This window comes from Artemia sp. Qi Xiang Cuo, chromosome 16 (genome assembly GCF_049724085.1).
Source record: "Artemia sp. Qi Xiang Cuo chromosome 16, ASM4972408v1, whole genome shotgun sequence".
NCBI classification, from domain to species: Eukaryota; Metazoa; Arthropoda; class Branchiopoda; order Anostraca; family Artemiidae; genus Artemia; species Artemia sp. Qi Xiang Cuo.
This window is the reverse complement of record NC_142809.1, coordinates 4,595,813-4,623,419: the sequence shown is the minus strand read 5'-3', so window position 1 is coordinate 4,623,419 and position 27,607 is coordinate 4,595,813. Positions and strand designations below refer to the sequence as shown.

Genomic DNA, 27,607 nt, shown 5'->3' with positions numbered 1-27,607 from the left:
CGATATACTAGGAGAGACTAGCTCATAAAAGTCTGAAATAGCAAACTACTCATCCCAAACTAGAGGTTTAAGAAAACAAACACCTATGAGAGACTAAGAATCCGAGCTCTTAAAAGTCCAAGGAGCAAACTACACATCCCAAATCATATTTTTCTGACAACTCACACCTATGAAAGGCTAAGAAATCCAGCTCAGAAAAGTCAAAAATAGAAATCCACCCATCCCAAATGATAGGTTTCAGACAACACATACCTATGAAAGGCTAAGAAACCTAGCTCAGAAAAGTCAAAAATAGCAAACTACTACATCCCAAACTATAGGTTTCAGACAACATACATCAACGAAAGACGGGGCCCGGGGAGGGCCTTTGGGGGTCTGGGGGCCGGGTGGGAGCCCGGGGAACCTTTGGGGACGGGGGGGTCCCTTCGGGTTTGGGGTATGGGGATCGGAGCCCTTTGGGTCGGGGTAGGGCGATCGGGGCCCTTTGGGGTGGGGGTAGAGGACCTCACGACACTGTTCAAATAGAACTTGTTTACTATAACGACCACACTCAAAACCTCTTCTAAAACCTTTTCTAAAATCATCTTTTAAAATGTCTCTAACTGTTTCGCAGAAATAATTCCCTAAAATGTTTAAAACCGTTTCACCCAAATAATCCCCTAAAAGTAATTTCTGTTTGTTCCTTTTGTTTTTGGCATCCCTGCACTGTCACATTTCAAATTTCTAGGAAACCCTTTCCTACGTTAATCTCTTCATCTCATAAATGTTCCTAGCTACACTATTAAGGTTTCGTTAGAATATCAATTTATCTCTCCGACTTAAAGCTCAGTGAAGCCGTATTTAAAAATAGAATTTCCATCTCTTTAGACTCCCGCATAATTCCAAGATAACAAGTGATGTCATTTCTAATTCCTGACACTAAAGATCAATGAAGCCCTATTTAAAAATAGAATATTAATTTTTCTCTCTGACCTAAAGAACGTTTATCCCTCAGACCTAAGATTAAAGAAGCCATAATGTTTGTTTCTTAATTTCCCTTTCGTGAACCAATAATTCCCCCGCAGATTATGTAAATCAAGTTCTCAGGTTAGGTTAGCCTAAAGATCAAAGAAGCCATGTTTTTTTCTTAATTCCCCTTCATGAATCAATAATTTCCCCGCCGATTATGTAAATCAATTTCTCAGGTTAGGTTAGCCTAAAGATCAAAGAAGCCATGGTTGTTTGTTAATTCCCCTTTCGTGAACCAATAATTCCCACCGATTATGTAAATCAATTTCTCAGGTTAGGTTAGCCAAACAATCTCATAACATTCGCGTCGAGCATGTACATTCTCACTGAAAAAAACCATAAAACAGACATGAATTGCTGTTGACATCCATAAATGTGATAAAGTTCCTGTTTTTTCATTCTCACTGACAAAAACCATAAAACAGACATTAATTGCTGTTGACATCCATAAATGTAAGAAAGTTCCTGTTTTTTCATTCTCACTGAGCAAAACCATAAAACAGACATAAATTGCTGTTTACATCCATAAATGTGAGAAAGTTCCTGTTTTTTCATTCTCACTGACAAAAACCATAAAACAGACATAAATTACTGTTGACATCCATAAATGTGAGAAAGTTCCTCTTTTTTCATTCTCACTGACAAAAACCATAAAACAGACATGAATTGCTGTTGACATCAATGAAAAACATCAAATATATTGACCAACACACATATCCATCCATGAAAACAACCATAAATGTGACAAAATTCATGGTTTTCCAAGTGAGAAAAATTCTCTTTTTTCATTCTCAGTGAGAAAACCATAAACCACGTGGTCCTGTTCGGAGTATAAGAAAGCCTTCTACTTGTATATATATATATATATATATATATATATATATATATATATATATATATATATATATATATATATATATATATATATATATATATATATATATATATATATATATATATATATATATATATATATATATATATATATATATATATATATATATATATATATATATATATATATATATATATATATATATATATATATATATATATATATATATATATGACGTAGATAATTTTTATTATCTACGTAGTTAGATTCATATTTTTTAAAACATATTTTCTGGGGCCGGTATATGGATGACATTATTTCAGTATGGGATTATGGGGAGGAGGAATTAAAAGGATTTTTGGAACATCTAAATTGTTTGGGAGGGGATTTTAAGTTTACTGTTGAATTGGAAGAGAATGGGAAACTTCCTTTCCTTGATGTTCTTCTTTTGAAAAATCAAAATAGTCTGGATTTTAAAATTTACAGAAAACCGACAAATAACAATTGATTTTTGTCTTATAGTTCCGGTCACGCTCGCCAAGTAAAAATTGGTTTGATCATTTCTTTAACTAATCGGATCTTTAGTATTTGCTCTCCAAAATTTGTTGAGGAGGAGTTGTCTTTTCTAAGCAAAATACTAATAAGTAACATGTATCTAGAATGGTTAATTAACCAGACTTTTTCAAAAAGAAGAAAAAGGTTTCTAGAGATTTCTAAGGAAGTCTTGGAGACAACTCGGGAGAAGGATGTTTTTTGTTCCTTACCAGATGTACCCGGGCTCAGTGAAAAAATTAAAAGAATTTTACAAAGCAATGTTCTAAGAGTAGCTTTAAAGAGTAATAATACTTTGGGTAGTTTTCTAAATTCTGGGAAGGATCTAACTTCATTGGGGCAACAAAATGGGGTTTATCAGATCCCATGTACTTGTGGAAGCTCATATGTGGGACGTACTAACCAGAGTTTGGAAATGAGATTATTACAACACAAAGATTCTATTTCTTCGGCTTTAAAGCAAGATTCTAAGTCTGAAGATTTTACTTCAGCGCTTTCAGAACATATTTTTAGTTTTCCAGACCATTTTATTTTGTTCGAGAATTTCTCTTTGATTTCGAGGGATTGGGTTTTAAAGAAAAATTTTCGCGGAACTCTTGAAATGAAGAAAATCCTATTCAAGAATATTGCTTTGAATCGGGATACAGGTGAATATGGGCTGGACTCTATCTATGATAATTTATTAAAATCTGACAGAGTAAAGTTCAATTCACCCAATGTAGTTGACCTTTGTCCAAATGTTATATCATTGAACGGTAATGAACCGAATCCAAGAAGGTCAAAGAGAATAGCTTCTGCCTTTGCTTTGAAAAGAATTAGAGATTCAAACAATATGTAGTGTTATTTGATTTAGTATATAAACTTTTGTTTTAAATTGTTTTATTTTAGTTTTACTACTGATGACGGTCACTGTATATGTGACCGAAATATCTGGTATTTTTGTGAATTTCTATCAATCACTGTCTATCAAAAGGATTTTATCCCTATTTGAACTTTTATTTATATATATATATATATATATATATATATATATATATATATATATATATATATATATATATATATATTCCTGTTTTTTCATTCTCAGTGAGAAAACCATAAACCACGTGGTGCTGTTCGGAGTATAAGATAGCTTTCTACTTATCATACTATATATATATATATATATATATATATATATATATATATATATATATATATATATATATATATATATATATATATATATATATATATATATATATATATATATATATATATATATATATATATATATATATATATATATATATATATATATATATATATATATATATATATATATATATATATATATATATATATATATATATATATATATATATATATATATATATATATATATATATATATATATATATATATATATATATATATATATATATATATATATATATATATATATATATATATATATATATATATATATATATATATATATATATATATATATATATATATATATATATATATATATATATATATATATATATATATACTTATATATAAGCTAACTTATCAAAACTAGCATATGCATTTATTTGTTGAATTACTTGGAAGTAATTACTTGGGAATTACTTGGAAGTATAAGAAGCAATCATTTTCATAGTTATCCCAATAATGGCCATGATTTAAATAATCATCCCAGTGCTTCATCAGAAACTAACAAAGCAGATTTACATTTTAAATAACAAAAGAAAAGGTGAGAGACTCCAATCTAAACACATAAATAGAGTATTTTAACTATTATGTGAGCATAGTAGCTTTTCTTGTTGTCCAAAAAGATTCCAAAATTAGTGTTAACGTTTCTCTATTGACCAATTCATTCATATAATTAAATTTTTGTCTCTAAAATAATGACGTAGCATTTCTTTAATCAATGCTAAGATAGATTAGAATTACACAGAATAAACATAAATTAAAGAAATATGCTGAACAGGTGTACGTGTAACTGAATCCCTTGAAAAAACCCTCGTGCAACTCAGCTCTCATGCAACTTAACACCCGTACGATTAAACACTCATTTAACTCAAGCCCATTAAGGCAACTCAACCTAACCTAAGGTTTGTTGTTGAGTTAAACAGGAGTTGAGTTGCACGAACGTTCAGTTTAAGTTATTAATTTGCATGGGGCTCAGTTAAGGAAGGGTTCAGCTGCACAGGAGCCCAATGAATTGCATGGGATTCCTGCGAATACTTGCACGTATTGCATAGCTCCTGCTGGTTCTTTTGCCTCTTCATACCTTTGGAGAGTTTTATGCGTGCATATCCAGTGTGGCCAGATTGGCTTATTTTACGCCAAACTGGCTTATTTTGGTGGCGACTGGCGTGAAAATTTTTGGAACTGGCTTGTGGCTTAAAACTTGGCTATTTTTATTTTGAGCTGGCTAATTTCTTGGCGTGATTTACTTTTTCGGGAAGAATTTATATTTTTTGGCAATTCATCCGATTTTCGAACGAACGAACGAACGAATGCTCACGAAAGGTCAAAATCACGTTTTAACTCTATAGTCAAAATACGAATCTAACGGCGGCACTGCGGTGAAGTTTTCAAATCCTAAGAGACACGTGGCTTCGTAACAACAGCATAAAAAGCGTTAGCCATTAAGTCATGGGGATGAACTACAGAAGGTACAGTATATTAGCTGTTACTTATTAGTATAGAATAACGCCAGGAATAAAACTCATAACAGACATGTCTGTAACATCTACAGATCCTGTTTAACTGTTTAGTTCATGTGAGTCGTCATGTACACTCTAGCTATTTTCTGTGGTTTGTATCTCTGTACAAACAGATTGGGTACACAGCCTAGCTGACTGGGTACACACCCCAATGCATTGGGTACTGCCCCCAATATAGCCTATTGGGTACCCCCATACCCGTTTTCACTTTTTGTCTAGGCCTATTTTGAGAAAATACATTTATTTATATTTGAGGTTTTCTTTGCATCATTTCAGTTTAAATATGCTCAAAGGAAGAAGCAAATTGGTCATTGGTTTTCTCAGAATACATGCAAAAATGAAAATCGTTATGGGGCAGTTGGGGATATTAATTGTTTTATGTACTACCATCAACATAATGTACTACTTCACCCCTGCAGTAGTACACCACAGGATCTGTACCTAAGAATTTGAGTGCTACACAGTATTTCTATAAAACAGCCGTCAAAACTTGGACACCATTAAAAGTAAAGTTAGATTTTGGGCAAAAAATTGTCTGGCTTATTTTTGGCTTGTTTTTCAAAGGCTGCAGCTTACTTTTTTGTTCACAATCTGGCAACACTGGCACACTGGCCACTAGTTAATTTATGCAACGTCGATGATTGTCTTAAAAATAGATATGCAGCATATCTATTTTTAAGACAATCATCGAGGTTGCATAAATTAACTAGTCAAAAATAAACGGAAGATTCGATTAAATGTGGCTCTTAAAATCTCCCCTTGTTTACCTTTTTCTTGTTATCATTTTCACCACATAGTTAATCCAAAGGGTATATCTTACCTTCGCGCCGGAAAATATTGAATCGGGCAGGTGTTCCGTAAGTCTCAGCGTTCCTCTGTCTCTTCACCAAGCAGTGCTCCTGCCAAGAGAATTACTGATTTGATTTAGTCTCGTAATAACTTGTGAGCGAGACAGTAGATAGGGTGGACCAATATCTCAGCGGAATGTGAATTTAGCGACGTCACGAGGATGGATATACATAAAAATAAAGGTTAAATTTTATTTCTAAGGGTTATTATGATGTTCTATTTTCAAATGTAATGGCTGCTACCGCGACAATTGAAAATCCAGCACCCCCTTCTTAGCAATATCCCTTCTCCCATGAAAACTTCCTCCACCATGGAAAGATCCTCCCACTACCAGAAAAAATCCCCCCTGAAAACGTATGTATATTTCCCAATAACCACTACTACATGTAAACATTGGGTAAAGTTTATAACTTTCAGCCCTTCCCCTGGGGACTATGGGTGATTAACTCATCCTAAAAGACATAGTTATTATATTTTCGACCATGTTGAACAAAATGGTTATCTCAAAGTTTTGCTCGGGTGACTCTGGGAAAAAATGAGCGTGAGAGGGGGCCTAGTTGCCCTCCATTTTTTGGTTATTAAAAAGCGCTCTAGAACTTTTAATTTACGTTCGAATGAGCCTTCCCACGATATTCTAGGACCCCTGGGTCGATACGATCACCCCTGGGAAAAACAAACAAAAAAACACGCATCCGTGATCTTTCTTCTGGCAAAAATTACAAAATTCCACATTTTTGCAGGTAGGAGCTTGAAACCTCTACAGTTCTCTGATACACTGAATCTGATGGTGGGATTTTCATTAAGGTTCCATAACTTTTAGAGGATGTTTCTTCCTTTTTTCGAAAATTAGGCAAATTTTCTCAGGCTCGTAACTTTTGATGGGTAGGACTAAACTTGGTGAAACTTATATATTTGAAATCAGCATTACAATCTGATTCTTTTGATTGATCTATTGGTATCAAAATTCCGTTTTTTAGAGTTTCGGTTACTATTGAGCCGGGTCGCTCCTTACTTACAGTTACCACGAACTGTTTGACCGGTTTTCTGTGTCCACTCGGAGGTAATTAGCTTAGCCTGACCGAGATAAACTATTATGCAGGTATATTTTAATTAAATATTTAGTATATAGAGGTGTAGTTTAGGTATTTAATATAATGCGTTCTATGGGGCCGGCTTTCCATAATTCCCTGCTGTAGTTTCCATAACTTTGTTAATAAAATTTTATATTTTCATTATATTTTGGTATATTTCATTGGGATTAATCTAATTTCACTTCTTTGGTGTGGTCGCTATAGCACGTATGTACCATTGTCTTTTTCATACCGTACTTCTCAAAAAATTCAGTTTATCCAATAATTAAAAGATTATTCAGACCCACCCCTATCTCCAGAGTTGTTTCTGGAGACAGGGGTATATATGTTACATTGATATACGATTGGTGAAATTTGAATAAACCCATGGATTCCCTTTGGATATTCCAGATTAAAAACTCAAAGCATTTACTTGAAAATGTGGTTTGATTTTGGACACCCATACCAGCGCTGGTTGCTATTCTATTAAACGATGAGATTTGTCAGTGGGAGGGGGAAGGGACCATCCCCCTCAAACTTAAAAAGAGTGAAACTTAAAAATCTCGTGACCTAAAACTGGTTTCATGGGTAAATGTATGGATTTCTATGAAATCCTATCTTTAATTATCTAAATAAAACGAGAATTAAAACATCCTTAGGTTCGAATATCTACGAGTTTTGTAATTTGTAGACTACTATTTTAGTAGAGGATTGAAAATCGTGAGATTGGGTCCTTGTCTAGAATCTGGGTACACACGAAAAAAAGACCGCATCGAAACCTCAAAGCTGCTGCTGATAAACAGGTTTCCGCTGTATAGTGAGATATTGCTCACTCCGTGAGAAAGATTTAAACTTCAGTTTTTTTGGGGTCTAGGGGGACTAAAAGGTAGCTAGGTTATGTTAGGTTAGATTACGTATTTAATATATACTATGCTTTAACAATCCCCCCCCCCCCCCCGAATGTGCAAGTATATAGCCCAAATATGTTTCTAAACTATTATATTTTCATCCAATTTTATTTTATTTTATTAAAATTAATGAAACTTCACTTCTCGCGTGTGTATCCAAATTCTAGACAAATACCGGAGATTGCTAAGCGTCCAGGCTTTTTCCAGACAAGGACAGATCCAGGAGGGCCGAGAGAACTCGGCCCCCCAAGATTTTTAGGGCTTCCTTATTTTTTTAATCTTAGGGCTTCCTTAAAAATCAAATTGTTTAATATGTGAAAAAACTTGAAATTTAATAGGACAAAAATACCTCTTTTAAAACATCGTCTCTTCTGTCAATAAATTTCTATTGGACCTCTTGGTGTCGACATCTTGGCTTTCAAATCTTTTTCTGATTTTTTCCCTACAATTACTGTCCCAGTTTCTATATAATTATGTAGAATGACATATGACCTTAGAAACTCATCAATTTTCGGTATTCTTCAGGTTTTCGCACTTAATGATTAATTCTAACCAGATGGTCGTTTGAGGGGTTCCAGAAAATGCTAGCCTGATACCCCAAAAACTTTCTTGCACCTAATTAACCGTTCTACTAATGTCCTTGTCCTGTCTTGCTTCTTTGAGAAGGGATTTAACAATCCAAAAAGTGTTTTGGGACACTTTTTGTTAAATTCTTTAATTTTTTCATTGGTAATGTCGGTAACTCTTAGCAAATCACTTATAAAAACAATCACGTGATATTATGGAGCGGGTATACGAGCCCTGAAGCGAGTATTTCTTCATGATATAATCAGAGTCGATAGGTTGTGTTAATTAGATTAAATAGAATAATTATATTAAATAGGTTAAAATTATTTAAGATTTTACATGGAGTATGAGTAAGTCTTCCCACTTTTGTCTCACGGCTGGGGTATTGGATTGAAACTTTTAGAAATTTTTTTTAGGGGGTGAGAAGACTCCAAGTTTCATGTGGGGGCTAGGGAATAAGAAATTCTCAAGCCCTAGCGAAAGAGTACGGGCTGTTTTTTCTTTTAATACTTGTCGCCTGTCCAGCTCGTTGACTACTAAGTTATGTAGTGTTTCATTTCAACGAGTTTTCTTCATCGTTTGGTTCACTCCGTTTTTTTTTTTTATTTTTTGCTGTTAAAGCTAATTAGAAGTCATACATTTCCGAAATCTATGGTTTTGCGTTTAATTAATGTAGATGCATGTCTTTTTAAAGTGAGCTATCTGTTTTTGCGGTCGCCGCAACTGTTTTTGTTCTCGATGGTACAACATGCAAAATCTCAGGCCTATTTTAACTATCAATCTTTTATAGGCCAGCAGCCAAAAAAGGTCAATTTAATTTCTTTTGTACCTGCATTAAACACAGTCAATCAATTAGAATTTCATCAAACAAACGAATAAATTAAACTAATTAATTAAATTAATTAAATAAATTAAAAGAAGATAAGATAAGATTTATTCATAATCAATTAATCATACGAGAAAATACATTGTGCTAATCCCCCAAAGACTCCTAGGCCTGTAATAGAGGGGGAATACATATCATTTAAATCAAACACTAAATCAATAGAAAAACATTAAAATAGGCCTACATTGAATAATCCAATCAATATATTCAATCCAACCACAACACTCCTAATCCCCCTCGAAAGGCTCCATGGCCAGGGATACAAGGGGGAAATATAAAAAACATTATTACGTGTTCTGAGTTTTTTTGTTTGTTACCAGTCCCTTCTTCTGACCCTTATAGGTGTCTAAAAGGGTATGGTAAAAGTGGTAAAGGGTATGTGTACAGCAAAACAAAGTGAGTGTAATGCCCCATCCAGAATGAATATTTGCTACTACCAAGATTTTGCTAGAGCTAATTTAAGCCAATCAGAATTTTCCACACATGTTTTTAGTTAGTCAGAAATAGCTACAAATAATATGATTGGCTCAAGTCAGTGCTAGTAAAATTTCAGTATTAAAATATTATTGTTAATGGGCCTTAAAGAGAATAAGCTCCTTATAAAATGATGTTGTAGATTTTAAAATTGAGCTTAGCGTCCTGAAGGCCTTAAATAAAAAAAATCTTGCGAAAAAACTGGTTATTTTAATACTAAGGTCAAACAGAGAGTTTACTTGTACTGATCTTGTAAGTCAATTGCTTCTCGTTTTTTACTGGCTTAAAATGTCACACAGAAGAAGCAGTGAGGTTGGAAATAATATACATTCATTTTGCGAAACGATTTCAATTAATGTTCTCAGTTAAAATCATTCAGGTTTTTTAAAGGTCGTCGAATTAATCTCTCCAGAAATAAGGTCCAGTGCGATTGGCTCATACGACGCCTCATAAAAACAACGTAAATAAAGCACACTTTTTACAACGGAAGTATTGGACAGTCTCTTCGGTACTTTCGCATTATCAGGGCCTCTCTAAAAAGTTAAGTTTGGTTAATGGCAATGAAATAAAATAGGATTACTATATAATATTTTACAAACAAATTTGGGCTTTATATTTGCACATTTGGAGGAGTGGGAGAGGGGGCAAACCATAGCATATTTTAAATACGTAACCTAACCTAACCTAGGTACATTCCCCCCCCCCCCCAAAAAAAAAAAAACACCAAAGAACAACACTTTAAATATCTTAAAACCACGCTATACAATGTATTTCTCTACTGCGGTGTATTGAATCATCTTGTAAAAACGGGTTTTTCATTGCCTCTTTCCCATTTAACTGTAGCATCTCTTGTTGGACTTCTTTAGAGGGGCCCTGATAATGTGAAAGTACCGCCTCTTCTTATATTTGGAAGAATCCTGAAGCCATTTCCATCGTTTTTCACCCTCCTGTTGATTTCGTGTTCGGTAACCTAAGGATTTTTGGATCACTTTAGCTAATATAGCACTAAGCTTCCTTGATATTTTGGCTCAGAAATTCATTAATAACCAATAGACTCTTAAGCTTTCACTCTGAAATCCTTCTTAATAATTAATTCTAAACAGATGATTGCCTGGGAAACTCCAGGAAATGTTAGGTCAGTCTCAGAAACTTTCTAACTTCTAATTAACCATTTTCATATTTTAATGGTCTCTCTCTTAGCTTCTGAGAAAGGAAATGGAAAAAATCTGAAAAACGACGACCCAAAGGTTAAATTTTGGTACTATCCCATTACATGGGCCTCTCTGCTTAATCACTATAGACTGGCAATGATAAAACCCGTTTTATGACGTCTTAACTGTTGTAGAGCAGACAATGAAAGCAAGGTTTTCATTGCGTATACGATATTAAATTGTGGTTTATTGGATTTTTTTTTTTGGGGGGGGGGAGGTACCTAGGTTAGGTTACGCTTTTAGTACACGCAATGCTTTACCCCCACCCCTCCTAATGTGCAAATATATAGCCCAGATTTGTTTGTAAATTATTATATTTTTCATCCTATTTTATTTTACTTCATTAGCATCACAGTTTATATAATTATCCAGTAAGTTTACCGCAGATGATTTCTGGCTGTTCATTCTCGGTGCGAACAAAAAGCTCCTCCCACTTATTTGTGCACTTATTGTCCACTTATTGGTGAGCCGGCCAAGTGGTTTTGTCAGTACTTGTTCCGTAGGTGATTATTCTTTGTCTACCCGTGAAAAGATCTAATGCCGCTATACGTTCTCTGGAGCACTTTTACCTCGGTCCGGGTTTTTATAATGGGTGAGATAGGGAAAGATCATCCTGCTAATTATATAAACTGTGATTAGCATTGACCAAACTTGACTTTTTAGAAAGGCCCATATAATGGGATTGTACCTAAATTTTAGTCAAAGGTGTACACAGCCAACATTTTAGTGTGAAGCTGGGGAATATCCTGTTAAGTAAAGTACAATCAACCACGTAATGAGGGATATTTTTTTAAGGTGGGAGATCTGAGAGGAATAATAAAACCGTTTAGAAAAAAAAACAATTTAGCCCTCTAGACCTATTTTAGTTCTATTCATGCCTGAAAACTGAGATTTTGTTATCTTTTCGTTGTTTCAAAATCATGAAGTTAGTTGGGTAATATCATAGTTTGTCATCAGTTTTGTCAAGTTAAACCGCGAAAGTAACCCAGCAAAAATATTTAGATGAATTTGACAACGCCTTTCGTCCGTAAAAATGCAAACATTAACAGTCCCAGAGACAACTAACCTTCAAAGGAAAGCGTCACCTTTTGAAGCAGTTTGGTGTTTTATGCTTTTAGACTATTTTTGCTAATTTAGATTTTCGGTTATTTTTTAATTTGGCGCCCGCTGCTATGAAAAACCACTGAACTGCATGAAGGGCGGATCCAGGATTTTTTTTCGGGGGGGGGGTTACTAATTTTTGACTCAGTTTTCGACTAATTTTACTGATTTTTACCTAGGTTTTACTAATTTTCGACTTATTTTCGACTCGGTCAAAAATTTCGGGGGGGGGTTCAAAAAGGGTAACCCCCCCCCCTGGATACGGCCTTGAACTGCATATAGAGGTCAATTTCACTAAATTTGAATTCCCGAATTTTTCGAATTTTAAGGTCTCGTATGCAAGGCCGTATCCACGGGTAGAGGGTTAGAACACCCCTCTCCCTGAAATTCCTGTCCGACTCGTAACAAAAATGTAAAAAAAACTTTCTGATGTGTTTTTAAGTTCCCCCCCCTCCGAATAAAATCCTGGGTACGGCCCTGCTCACATGATCGTGTAAGTTTCCACTTAAATAACGAAAATTAGGTTTCATTTTCACTGCCCTTGGCATTTATATATTTGAAATATTTAATAAAATATTTTAAATTCTTAGCCGTCGTCCCGTAGTTTCCCTACCCACTAAATTTTAGCGGTAAAAGTGTTTCGATTTTGGACAACCACTGTGCTTGATTGCATCCCTAGTTTACTGATCTCCCTTTGCTGATGTGTTGACAATAAGTCATGTTAGCGCTGTCAAACATATTATTCAGCAGGAGAACATTACATTTGGCCATTTTTTAGAGTGGCCATTTTATGTCCACTCTATCTCAAACAGTTCATGGCAACGAACTGCAAGTAAGGCACAATAGCAACCGAAACTCTAAAAACGGAATTTTGATAACAATAGATACATCAAAAGAATGGGCTTTTTATGCTGACTCCAAAATATAAACTAAATTAAGTTTAAGGTTACCATCAAAAGCTTAGAAAATTTGTGATTTTCGAAAAAGGGGGGAACACCCCCAAAAACTCAATGATTCTTAATGAAAATCGCTTAATGAGATCTCTACTAGAGGCCTCAAGTGCTAAAAAAGTTTGCGTGAAGAGCAAGGGATTGAGGAGGGGGTAGTCTCCTCATAACTGGAATGAAAAATGTTCGTCTTAAGTTTTAATCTTGCTCCTTTTTTATATTCGATCTCAGAAGAGATTTGAGTAGAAACTCAACTATTAGGTTGAAAAATTTGTGTTCCATTTGATTTTTTCAAAAGAAGTTGTTCAGAAGCTTTATTAAAAGTTATTTTACATTGCAGTTATATTCATCAGAGATAAATGTTCCGTTCTAACCGAGTGTCCATCTTCTTAATAACAGTGCTGAGTTTGCATATGTTGTTTCATTATGGAAATTTCTTAGCAAATTTCTATAAAAAAAAAAATGGAAAAAGTCTTATATAAACATAATTAGGTATTTCCTCTTTTTATGTTAGGAGAAAACTAAACGGGACCTGAGTGTTCCTACCTAGATGTACTTTGCTTTCTAATATTCACAATTCGTTTCTTCTATTTTTGTATGCAGGGGAGGGGGGCTCTGGGTTTGAGTCCCCGAAAATCCAAAATTGTCCCCAATTTCTGCGCACTACCTTTTAAAACCGTTAAATATTATTGCCCGTTCCAGAGGAAATCCTCATGTACATGCCTGTTTGTGAGAAACTCTTTTTTTTTTGGGGGGGGGGTCCTTTTCCGAACCATTTTCTTATGCTGCGCTTCAAGCAACGTAGTTTAAGGATAAAAGTAAGGCCAATCTTAACATAGCAGAGGTGGAATAGAGTCCTATTCCCTAGACACTGATCTGATACCCTTCCCCACTCTTAATAAGACTCTGTGAATATACGCTAATCCGGCTTATTAGGGGCATACCTTATTTAAGTAGTTCATTGTTTAATACTTAATATTTTTTTTTAGTCTGGTTTGGCTCAAAGTCTCATAGATTTTAAGTTCGTGCGTTTTTTTTTAGAATTCACCCATTTCTTGCTGTCTTCAAGACTTTACTTCCCCCCAAGCAAAAGTTCATCTCTACATGCCTGGTATGTTTTGTTACAAAACAGACTCTTGTTTGTTTTGTAACAGTCCTTCAAGCAGGGTTTTTATGCTAGTGTAAATGTGATAGAAACTCAATTTAATTTCAATTTAATAGCGGGATTAATTCAAGAAAACAAACAACAACAAAACACTAAAAAAAGCAACACAACAGAACATGCACTAGCTCGGAGTAACCCCTTAAAAATAGGAATAAAATTTAAAAAAGAGAAGAAAAGAAAGAAGAGAGAAAAAAAATCTGCACTTGCCCAGCTCCTGATCTTCAACCCTTCCAGACAACAACTCATTTCACTTGCCCACACACTAAAAAGAATCCTGTTTCCATCCAACCGAAAATTAAACGATATATTTCCATTTTTTTTTTGTGGGGGAGGGGGGTACTTGAGAGTGAATAAAATTCAATTCAACTATTCTTAAAAAATCATACAATCGGATACAAACTGTTCTAAGATCTCTACGGAAATTACACACATTTACAAACTTTTTCAAAAATTCCGGCAAATTATTCCAAACATTTGGCCCAATATGACGTATTGAAAATAAATATCTAGTTCTAACAACTTGAGATGTCCTCACATTATTAGCATATCATGTAGGGTAATTGTGTATTTCATAACCAGAAATAAATAAATTTAGGAAACACTTAGGAACCAATTTGGAATAATACATATATATGTATCATGCATATTAAAATTTCCTAGAACTATATTTAAAGATAGAAAGGGGACACATCCGTCAACGCAGGCGAATCATTTTAAGTTAATACAAAAAATCATAGAATTCAGGGTATTTTGGGAAAGAGCCCTGCGACTCCTTGGCTATGCCTACTAAGCTAATGCACTTCCTAATTCATTTCTCGTAAAAAATTATATTCAGCCTCGAGACATTAATTTCCATTTACTGTTTACTTAATCATTTGTTATAGATTTTGCGTTTATTTTCTGTGTCCGTTCATCAAGGTATCTCGTAAGTCAATTCAATTAGGACTACCCGATCCTGTTGCATTGGCTTTCAAGGTTGGAAAACTGTTGGATGTATTGTTATTACTTTTCTAGTTTATAATATAATGTCCCCTTCTAGGTACGTATGAGAGAGAGAGGGGAGAGGAAATCCTTTGAAATCTCAGGAGTTTTACAATTTCCTCTGATTTTCTGTTTGCTAAATACCTCGCCTGTTTGTTTTTCAAATTGCCCACCCTGAACTTCTTGATTAAAGTACCAAATACTTTAAAATGAGACGTTTTTTCATCCTGGACCAGGGGATGGGCCCCGGGCTCCCTCCCCTGAAATTCAAAATTTCCCCGAATTTCTATTTGTTTTTATTTGATTTATCCGATAATTTTGGTTTAATATGTAGGGGGGAGTTCCTCCTCCAAAATATATGCGTCTGTGCTTGCCTTGGACCTATCTTAAGTCTATTAGTACCTGAGAACCACGAATTTCTAAAATTTGTCTTTTGGTTGTTAAAAATTTAGGAAGTTCTTAAGGCAATAACGCGTTTAGTTAGCGTTGCCACGTTGAACCGTGAAATTAAAGAAAATTAAAAAATGAATAAGTTGAACTAGACAAAACTTTTCGTGTGTAAAAATTCAAACACTAATAATTTAAAACACTATAATAATATATATTATGAATTATAATATTATTTATATTATATAATATATTATATTATATTATATTATATAATATTATATGTATATATATATAATATTATATTATATTATATAATATTATTTATATATAATGTTATATATATTATGAATTATAACATTATGAATTATGAAATATATATAATATGAATTATAATAATAATTCAAAACACTAATAAATGGGAATCTATTGATTCCCAAAGACAGTTACACTTTCCAGGGAAAGCAACTTGCTCTTAAGCTGCTCGGTGTCATGAATTTTTGCTTATTTGTTACTTTCTTTTTTTAATTGGACACCCACTGCTGCTAAAAACTGTAGCTGTATATGGAGGTTTTTTTCTTATTAAAAAATGAATTCCCGATTTTCCTAATTTTCAAAGATACATGTGGTCGCTTAAGTTTCCACTTAACTAGTTTAAACAATAAAATTTAACTTTTGCGCTCCTTGATATTCAGGGCCGAATCCAAGATTTTGTTTGGGAGATGAAAACACGGAAAAATTCTGGGGATGGTTTTAAAAAAAAAATCAGTTATTATCAAGGTTTTTGTGTGCAAAATTTCATTTACATGTGTTTGTTACTTTTGTTCGAATCGGGCCAAAATTCTGGGGGTGGGGTTAAAACTAGATGATCCCCCCATATGTAAGGCCGTATTTATATCACAAGTGCCTGCTCCTTTTTGGGACCGAGCAGGTTCAAGCAGTGATTGATCAAATATCAAATTCCGTCTGTCGAGTTTTGCTTCAAGATAAGCAATGTGTCTCCTCATTGTCGGAAGGAAGTTTTCTTTTTCTTATCTTATTGAACAGAACGAAACAAGTCTAATCATTTCATCTCCAGAAACGGCTTCTGTTGGATATAAAAATCTTATGCTCCTCTCAAATTCACCCAGATGTCTGTTATGCATCCGGGAAAAACGGACCCTCGATATGAAACTCAAACACCGTTCAGATATGCTGATTTAATGCCAGAACTTTCAACCTCTTCCGATTAGAGCTAATTAAAACAGGTTGGTCGTCCGCCAACAAACAACAAGATCTGCTTAGTGCTAGAATCATGCTATGGCTACCGACGACATTATATCGACTGTTGATTTGTGAGATACCCTATCTCAGATCGGGTATCTTCTGTAATATACCCGATATACCTTCTGTTTAATTTCACCTGATATTACAAATAAACATGGACTGGCTTAGACCATCAAATTTTATTCAATATGATCTTTCGAATATTATAGGCTGCATCAGCCACATACATAAGAATTGATTTCGGAGACCCATATTTGGGAGGAAGGCCAAATTTGTAAGAACAGTAAATAAAAGTTTTAAAAACAGCAAAATTTATAAAAGCAGCAAAGAATTTGTTTCGTACAGTAAGCACAAAATCCTGTACATAATATAGTCAAAGAAAATTATATTATGATGGTTCTACCCCCCCCCCCCCAAATGACTGATAGAGAATCTGGTTAGAGTTGAAGTTCCGAACTTCTGTCTGTGGCATGCAGGGGGGTGGCATTTGACTACATGTGCGTGGACCGAGGGCTCAGGCCCAGGGAAGGCCACATCAGGATAATAAGCATGCGAGGGGCGGGCCCGAGTGAGTGGAGGGAGGTAGAGAAAAGTCGACTAATGCAGCTCTTTTGCAAGCATTTTGAGAGAGAGATTTATTCTAAACAAACAAACAATTTAACGTAAGTTTAGCGGCCACCCCAAGAAGTTGTCCAATGGGGTGGAAAAAATACGCTAACATAACAAAACAATAAAAAAACGAAAAAATAACCTATCTATATCACAGTCCCCAAACAGCACCACAAACCTTACACCTTAACATTTTCATTAAATTTACTATCATTTGTAATCTATTGTGCGGTATTGGTTTGAGCCACTGTAGACTGTAGCGTCTTCTTTTTCCAAACATGAAACACATTTGATACCGCGCGTACTGACCCTGGGAATATACGTTAGAACTTTAGTTTATAGTTGGTAGTGATCGGACAAAAAAAAACGGTTTTTCCATAGGCTTCTCGTGATGTGTACATCGGTAACGCGCGTACACGAAGGCGGAGTATGAATCTTGTGTGGTTTTAAATATGTTTCATATTTTTTTTAATGGAGAGTATAGCCTTTGTCGATACTGTATATTCTGTCTACTGTGGTTTGAGCAGAGTAAACTGTAGAACTATTAGAGTACCAAGGGCAGTGAAAAACGAAATCCGATTCTTTTCATTCGTTTAGTGGAAGTTTATTCAGTCACATCCTTCTTTAAAAATCAGGAAAAAATCAGTAACTCAGATTTAGATGAAAACTACTGCCATATACAGTTTCGGGTAATGACGGGTGCCAAATTGATAAAAAAGAAAAATAAGCTAAAAACACTTGGCACAAAACAGCTTTGGATGATAAAGCTTTCCAGTGGGAATCATTAGTATTTGTTATCTTAGCAGAAGAAAAGAATTGTAAAATTCAACAAATTAGTTTTACTTGTTTATTTCCATGATTCTTCATGGCAACACTAGCGAAAATATGATACTGCCTAAGAACTTAAAAATTTCGAGACAAACAAAAGAAAAATGAGACAATTAAACGAGCAAAAATAAGCTAAAAACACTTGACACAAAACAGATGTGGATGGTAAAGCTTTCCAGTGGGAATCATTAATATTTGTGATTTTAGAGGACGAAAATAATTATGAATTCAACTAATTAGTTTTACTTGTTTATTTCCATGATTCAACATGGCAACACTAGCGAAAATATGATACTGCCCTAAAAACTTAAAAATTTTGAGACATAAGAAAATTTTGGTTTTAGGTTATAAATATATATATATATATATATATATATATATATATAAAAAAAAAAATATATATATATATATATATATATATATATATATATATATATATATATATATATATATAGATATATATATAGATATATATATATATATATATATATATATATATATATATATATATATATATATAGATATATATATATATATATATATATATAGATATATATATATATATATATATATATATATATATATATATATATATATATATATATATATATATATATATATATATATATATATATATATATATATATATATATATATATATATATATATATATATATATATATATATATATATATATATATATATATATATATATATATATATATATATATATATATATATATATTACCCGTCAAAAAAAAGGTACAAAAGACGGAGTATCACTAAAAAAAAAACACACACAAAAAATAAATTACAACACATTACACATAATCGAACAAATAACAAAGACGAGAAACAAAACCTTAATTATACGCTGAACTGCAGGTACGTAAGAATTTTTACTTTCTAAACTCTCGAGTACTGAAGAAACATAAGTAATAGTATTTTGAATTCAACTCAGCTAATCTAACCTACAGCAAAATACTTGATAACTTCAATTCATAATCAACGTACTCAATCAACTAGTCTAAATATCATATATATATATATATATATATATATATATATATATATATATATATATATATATATATATATATATATATATATATATATATATATATATATATATATATATATATATATAGATATATAGATATATGTATATATATATGGACGATGGAAAGTAAAAAGTACAAACAACTGAATATGTGACGTCAGTTAGGTTTTTCGCTATCCTAATTTTAAGTTGCTTTCAGGTCAGAAAAATATGTCTTAGTAATTTTACTGTGGTAATTTTACATGGTACATCATACCAATTTAAGCACGCATGTTTACTAGCATGACATTAAGAAATTAAAGCAAAGAAGCCAATTAAAATTACGTCACACCAGTACTTATGTTGCCTGTATCTTGTGACCTACACAGAGGAAACTGATTATGTTTGTCTCTATGGCAATAATAATTAGAGTATAAACAAATGACTGTTTACTTTTCCTAGTTGAGTTGTTATCAGCAAAAGTCAACACAAATATTTTTCTTCTAAACATATCATAAATTATATCAGTAGGATTGCATAATTACACTGGTGCTAGGTTTGTGGTCCAAAACTGAGATAGATATTGGGTATTTTTCATGGTTTTGAGTTAGTTGGATTATATGAATTACGTCAAGAAAGTGAGTTCTATTTTCTTTTTTTCATTGCTTCTAGTACGTTGTTATCTTAATTTTGACTATTTTGGCTATTTTGGCTATTGATCAATTATTAGGATAGTTGCTATCACTAAATAACGACAAAGAGTTTAATACTGTAGAACTTTCAATTGTTTTTTTTTTCTTGTTTTACCCTACTTTGTTTTTTGTTGTAGCGGGTTATAAATACATTATCATATTTTGTTCGAAGGAGCCTCTTTTCAAATGAGCCTTATTCTAGGATCATTCGTTCGATGCGATCACCCCTGGTTAAATCAAGCAGAAAAAAAAAAATCAAAAAACACACATCCGTAATTATCGTTTTGGTGGGAAAATGTTGCATCTTTGTAGACCTCTGTACATTTTTGTAGACCTCTGTACATTTTTGTAGACCTCTGGGGCTTGAAACCTCTGTAGTAGAGTTCTCTGACATTCTGAATTCGGTGTTATAATTTTCATCAAGATCAGTCCTCCTTTAGAGGGTGTTTTCTCCCTTTTACACAAATCAGCCAAATTTTTAGCCAAAATTAGCCAAAAAGAAGTTCGTAGCTGCTGATAGGTAAATTTAAATTTGGTGAAAGTTATATATGTAAAATCACCATAAACATTAGATTCCTTTGGTGTAAATGTCATTGTGGATGTCCGAAATCTGGTTAATATTGACATTTACCGGTGAATATTCGAATTCCCATTTCTCTGCTTTGATTCAATCGGCTTTACGAATCAGCTTTTCCAGTCTTATGCAAGCTTTGATGGTAAAACTTAAAATTAGGTTATGTTAAATTAGGTTATAAATTCAGAAATGGTTTAAAAACCTAGCCTGTCACCATCAAACCTTGAATAAAACTTAAAAAGTTGACTGGCAACGCTGATTAAATCCAAGGGAAAAAAGCGTATTTCGGACGTTTACCAATTTCGGAAATTCACGGTAACATGTATATTGTTATGAAAACGTAGTATTTTTTAGCTTAGGTTACTATTAGTACGGGTCGCTCCTTTGACATATGTGTAATAAGGAGGGCGTATGTGAAATTTGGGTAGTAATTCCCATTAAATTATTATATTAAATTATTATATTTTCTAAACGACTTGAACCTTGCAACCGTAGGTCACTGGGGAAAAGCTTTAATTTTTTTATCGACTTCAATCTTACAACTGTACAGCGTTTGATTCTGTTGATAGAAGAGCTTTAGTAAAAGTTGTATCCAGACAAATACATCAAAGTGATTAGTACTTTGTACGAGAATAACACTGCTGTGGTTAAGGTAGGAAATGAGGTTAGCAGCTGGTTTTGCGTCAAATCAGGAATTAAGCAGGGCGGTGCTCTTTCCCCCTTATATGGATTATTTTGATGGACTTTGTTTTAAGGAGCACAGGAAAGGCAATGGGAGACCACGGAATCAAATGGTGAGGAAAAAGTTTCCTGGACTTGGATTATGCTGATGATTTAAACATCCTAGATGACAGTGTGAGCAAAATGAATGAAGTTTTAGAGCTTTTGCGTGTTCAGGGTGCTAGAATTGGTTTGAAAATTAATGTTAAGAAGATTAAGTCACTAAGGCTAGGAATAAGTGCAGATGAAAAGGTGACGTTGGGTAATGAAAAGATTGATCAGGTGGGCAGCTTCACTTGCCTTGCTGGTATTATTAGTAAAGATGGTGGGAGCAGTGAAGATGTTAAAAATAGAATAGCCAAGGCTCAGGGTGTTTTTTCACAGTTAAAAAAAGTCTGGAAGAATAGGAAAGATAAGTCCTGCAAACCAAGATTAGAATATTAGAAGCTACAGTGATGACAGTGGTCAAATATGGCTCTGAAGCATGGACGCTCCGAAGAAGCGGATGAAGATTTGCTAGATGTTTTCCAGAGAAATTGCTTATGGATTGTTCTGGGTACCCGGCTGACTGACCGTATTTCAAACAATAGACTATACGAAAAATGTGGTTCAATACCGCTCTCTAGGGCTAAAATGAAAGAAAGGTTGAGGTGGTTATGGCACGTTGTGCGGATGAAGGATGACAGATTGCCGAAGGTTGTTCTTTTCGGCCAACCATTTAGGGCTAAACGGAAAGCAGGTCGTGCCCGTCTGCGGTGGGAGGACGTCATAAAGAAAGATTTAAAGGAAATGGGAACTTCGTGGGCGGGTTTAAAAAGGGAGGCTTTGAATAGATTGGGGTGGAGGAGGATCGTGTGTAGCTGTGTCGGCCTCAGGTGGCTTGGTGCTGTGGTGAGTTGTTAGTAGTAGTAGTAGTAGTAACAAGCATGAAATAGGCTTCAAAACAAATAAACCACAACTTAATCCATTCAGTGGCACTAATATCTTTTAATTGAGTCAAACATCTTTTCTACTTTAAATTGCATTATTCGGTTTACTTCACTTTCTAATCGTTTTAGTCGGCGATAAGTTTTATTCCATTATGAGTGTTTTCCCGCTTAAGTTTTGAAGTCAAACTTTTTAGAACCCTATTCATAAGATAGTATTTCATTATTTATTGTGTTGCTCATTTTCTATGATATCAATATATAGTCAAATTCAGCTCACTTTATATAATTAGCAGTATGATCTTTCCCTATCTTATCCATTATAAAAACCCGGACCGAGGTGCGAGTGCTCCAGAGAACGTATAAACATAAGCGACATTAGATCTTTTCACGGGTAGACAAAGCATAATCACTTAAAGAACAAGTACTCACAAAACCACCTGGCCGGCTTACCAATAAGTGGACAAATAAGTGGGAGGAGCTTTTTGTTCGCACCGAGAATGAAGAGCCAGAAATCATCTGCGGTAAACTTTCTGGATAATTATATAAACTGTGAATTCAGCTTACCGCTCGCGGTGGAAGTCGTTCCTCACGCACGATGCGAGGGGGCGCGGTAGAAGCATGTCTGATAGCGCAGAGTATGCTACGCGTAGTGGTTTAAGTGGCGCTCCAAAACATACAGCAAGTGGTGCAGGGTAGGGAACCGGCAGGTTTTGAAAGAGCATAGGAACACTAGGAAATTTCAAATTGTCAATTGGGGTATAAAACTATTTTCGGTAATTGTGTCTTATAGCCACCACACTCGAGTTCTGTCGAAAAGTGAATTTTGGTTAATGCTAATGAAAAAAAAATATGATGAAAATATAATTATTTATCAGAAAAATTATGAAAACTACAACAAAGAATTATGGAGGGGGGGGGGCACCCAGACCGCATTATATTAAAACATAACCTAACCAAAATACCAACTAAATATTTAATTAAAATATAGCTACAATGTAGTTTACAACCAAGCCGGAGGTAATATTATCTGGTATAAAGACCATGAAACCAAGTTATTGTCTCATATTCGCGATACAAGATTTTGAGCGTGGTGGCACAAAAGTGTGGTAGTATAAAAGTACCCTATCTTCTTTCTATTTAGAAGTGGCAGTTCAAATGAACGCATAAAATTCTCTTAACCGTGTGAGTTTCTTACCATGGTGAGTTCGGCGTATTTTTATTCTTGGCATATTAGTTGCAAAGCCGCCCTCAGAGCCTACTCTGGGGGCACAGACATGTATTTTTTTCCAGATCAAAGTGTTTCCAGGGCATGAAGAATGATTGTTTGCCAGCAAAATCGTATTTTTACAAGTGTTAACATTTTTTTTTTATTTTCGCACAATCTCATACTTCTATGAATAATCCCTGCCCTTCACTTTGCGCACCGTTGTTGCCTTCTAGGCAGAGGCGTAGCTAGGATTTTCAGTGCCCAGAGACAATGTAGGTTTTTTGCACCCCGACCACCATCACTACCACAATACAAGTAAAATAACACAGTTTGGCGTCCCCTCGGGGGCTGCACCCAGGATTGGCGTTACCCCTTGCATCCCCCTAGCTACGCTACTTCTTTTTGGATTTTACTAGTAAGTCTACGTAATCCTACCTTTCATGGGCGTAGGGGGGGGGGGTCAGGGGGGCAGCTTCTCCCCCTAACCAACCACCCAAGGTGATTAGGTGAATTTACTCAGTTTGAAAGTTTTTATTGAGGAAAAAGGAGTCTACTGAGAGAAATTAAAAGTAAGTAGAAATGTAACATATATATATATATATATATATATATATATATATATATATATATATATATATATATATATATATATATATATATATATATATATATATATATATATATATATATATATATATATATATATCCAAAAAAAGGAGTTTTGAACTTGTAGGTTTCCGGAATTTTCAGTCATAGCCTACTATGAAAACGAAAGAAAAGAGGAAAATAGAAAAAAAAGAACAAAAAAGATTGTGAAAATCGTATTGATTATCCTCCTATAGTAAAAATCGATGCTTGATGGTGCGCGTGCAGCGTACCTGCACGCGCCAAAAATTTTTTTGAGCATTTAGTAAAAACAGATACGATCTAGTAAATGTTTCCTCTCCGATTTAGTAAATTCTTCCAGGTCAGGGTGGCAACCCTGGCCTGAACATTGACTCAGTATGGGTTGTCCATACATAAAAACAATAAAAATGTATGTGAATGTACGGTTATGAATTGCAGACATGCTCTGACGTTGTTCCCTTGACTTGCCCCAATTGTAAAAGCACTAAACACGGCGTAAATTTGCGAAAATTTATAGGGATGGGAGCAAGTTCATTTCTTAAAATCTAGGAGTGAGCAAAGTTGTTTTTTTTTCTTTCAATTCTCAATAAAATAAAAAAAAAATCCAATGAAAATATTACGAAAAAAGCAAAGTTTTAAAAATTTAGGGAAGGGGGGACTTAGGGATAGCACATACCCTCTATTCGCTCCATCCTCCGCCAATGGAAGCGACTGACTAAACATCGGCCTCTCTTGGCATATTTCAAACAGTTCGTGGTAACGAACTGTAAGTAAGGAGCGACCCGGCTCAATGGTAACCGAAACTCTAGAAAACGGGTTTTGATACCAATAGATACATCAAATGAATCAGATTTCAATGCTGATTTCAAATATATAATTTTAATCCAGTTTAGTACTACCCATCAAAAGTTACGCGCCTGAGAAAATTTGGCTGATTTTCAAAAAAAGAGGGAAAGACCCCCTAAAAGTTATAGAACCTTAATGAAAATCACACCATCATATTCAGCGTATCAGAGAACCCTACTGTAGAGTTTTCAAGCTCCTATCTACAAAAATGTGGAATTTTACATTTTTTGCCAGAAGAAAGATCACGGATGCGTGTTAATTTGTTTTTTTTTGTTTGTTTTTTCCCCAGGGGTGATAGTATCGACCCAGTGGTCCTAGAATATCGTGGGAGGGCTCATTGGAACGGAAATTAAAATTTTTATTTACCTTTTCAAGTGACCAAAAAAAATTGAGGGCAACTAGGCCCCCTCCCACGCTTATTTTTTTCCCAAAGTCACCCAATCAAAATTTTGAGATAGCCATTTTGTTCAGCATGGTCGAAAATATGATAAATATGTCTTTTAGGGTGACTTAATCCCCCGAAGTTCCCAGAGGAAGGGCTAAAAGTTATGAACTTTACCCAATGTTAACATATAGCATTGGTTATTCGGAAGTATACAGAAGTTTTCAGGAGGTTTTTTTTCTGGTAGTGGGTGGGAAGGGTGGGTCGGTGGGTATGTTGGAGGATCTGTTCATGATGGAAGTTTTCATGGGGGAAGGGAAATTGCCATGAAGGGGGCGCCGGACTTGCCAGCATTATTTATTGGTTATTGGGAAGTATACAACCATTTTCAGGAAGGATTTTTTGTGGGGGGGGGGGGGGGCTATTGGGAGGGGTTAATCTGGATAAAATTTACGGGGTGGATTTTTCTTGGGGGTAAGATACATTTATCTTAAGGGGGCGCCGGATTTACAAGCATTAGAAATTAAATCGATCATTAGACGATCAGAAATTAAATAAAAAAATCAAGTTTTTTCAACTGAAATGTAAGAAGGAATATTAGAACTTAAAACGAACAGAAATTATGACGTATGTGAGGGGGTTCTCCCCCAAGTCAATACCTCGCTCTTTACGCTACATTTTTTTTTAGTGCTTTCAAAAGAGCTATCTATTATAATTAAACGGCCTTTGTGATTCCGGGGTTTGTGAATCAAAATTTTTTTAACTTTTAACGTAAAGAGCCAGGTATTGACTAAGGGGAGAACCCCTTCATATACGTAATAACATATACGTAATAAAAAAACAATAAAAAAACAAGCGATACGGCTCAATAGTAATCGAAACTTTTAAAAACAGAATTTTGATGTCAATAAATATATAAAAGGAATGTGTGTATAGTGTTGATCCTAAATATATAAATTTTATTGACTATAGTATTATTCGTCAAAAGTTACAGGTCTGAGAACTTATACTTGATTTTTTAACGCGGGGGGAAACATCCCCTACAACTGAAAGAATTTTAATGAAAATCATACCGTCAGAATTCAGCGTATCAGAAAACCCTATTAAATAGGTTTCAAGCTCATATCTGCAAAAATCTGCAACTTTGTATTTTTTGCCAGAAGAAAAATATACGAATATAGAAGTTAGTTACGTAAGTTAATTTGTAAAGACATCCATTTAACAAAAGAAAAGTAAAATTTTTATACAAATAATAGCTGCATTAACTAAAAAACGATCAGAAATTAAATAAAAAAGCAAGTTTTTTTAACTGAAAGTAAGGAGCGACATTAAAACTTAAAACGAAAAGAAATGAGTACGTATATGAACGGGGCTGTCACCGCCGCAATGCCTCACTCTTTACGCTAAAGTTTTACACTTAAACACAACACAGTTTTTTAAAACAATAAAAACTTTAGCGTAAAGAGAGAGGCGGCGAGGAGGGGACAGTCCCTTTCATACACGGAATATTTTCTGTTGATTTTAAGTTTTAATGTCGCTCCTTACATTTAGTTAAAAAAACTTGTTTTATTTATTTAATTTTGATGTGCAAGAGGGAATAAGTTTATGGAAACAAGCCATGGATTCAAGCTAACATTCTGTTATCAGCCTATTAAATTGCCAGAAAAATGGTATAGTGTTCTTTAGTTAGTCTTTTCGCGGTTTAAGTGCCGCAGGAAGTTGATTTCCCTTTCAATTTGCAAAGTTTATTCTTAGAATTATGATCATATGAAAGTGATTTACCCATTTCTTTTGTCTTCATGGTCAATTTGGAAAGGCGGCACGTAATTATCGCACCCTCTGCTGTGTCGGTATACCTTCAAAGAACTTAAGGAACAATTTAGGTGGACTACACAAACCATATCGCCGTAAACTTTGTGTATGATTTATTAAATAGCACTCCTGATTCAAGTAACTTCTTAGTAACGCCTATTAACTTGTTATTTGAACTTACTGTAAAAAATAGTCAACGAAAATGTGTTTCAAAGAGTGAGTGCTGCGTGGTTACTAAAACATAAGCTGTGACTATGTCAATTAAACGTCTATTAGCTTGTTAATTAAATTAAATTATTATCTTTTTTCTTTTATATTTTATTTATCTATTATTATTTTTAATTCAGTTATTTATCTATTTTCTTATCATATATATATATATATATATATATATATATATATATATATATATATA

The 27,607-nt window shown here is 34.0% G+C and overlaps 1 protein-coding gene across 2 annotated transcripts in view; it reads left to right on the top strand.

Moving 5' to 3' along the window:
- Window positions 1–6,066: 6,066 nt before the first annotated feature.
- LOC148942492 (uncharacterized) overlaps window positions 6,067–27,607 on the top strand; it is an 84,947-nt gene continuing 63,406 nt past the window's right edge. Inside the window, exon 1 of one of the 2 annotated variants that reach the window (XM_089102244.1) lies at window positions 6,067–6,146. In XM_089102244.1, the coding sequence (XP_088958370.1) occupies window positions 6,125–6,146 (22 nt within the window). In that variant the 5' untranslated portion in view covers window positions 6,067–6,124. Of the gene's footprint in view, window positions 6,147–19,944; window positions 20,042–27,607 lie in introns of those variants that run through there. The other variant, XM_089102245.1, reaches the window with a different exon arrangement.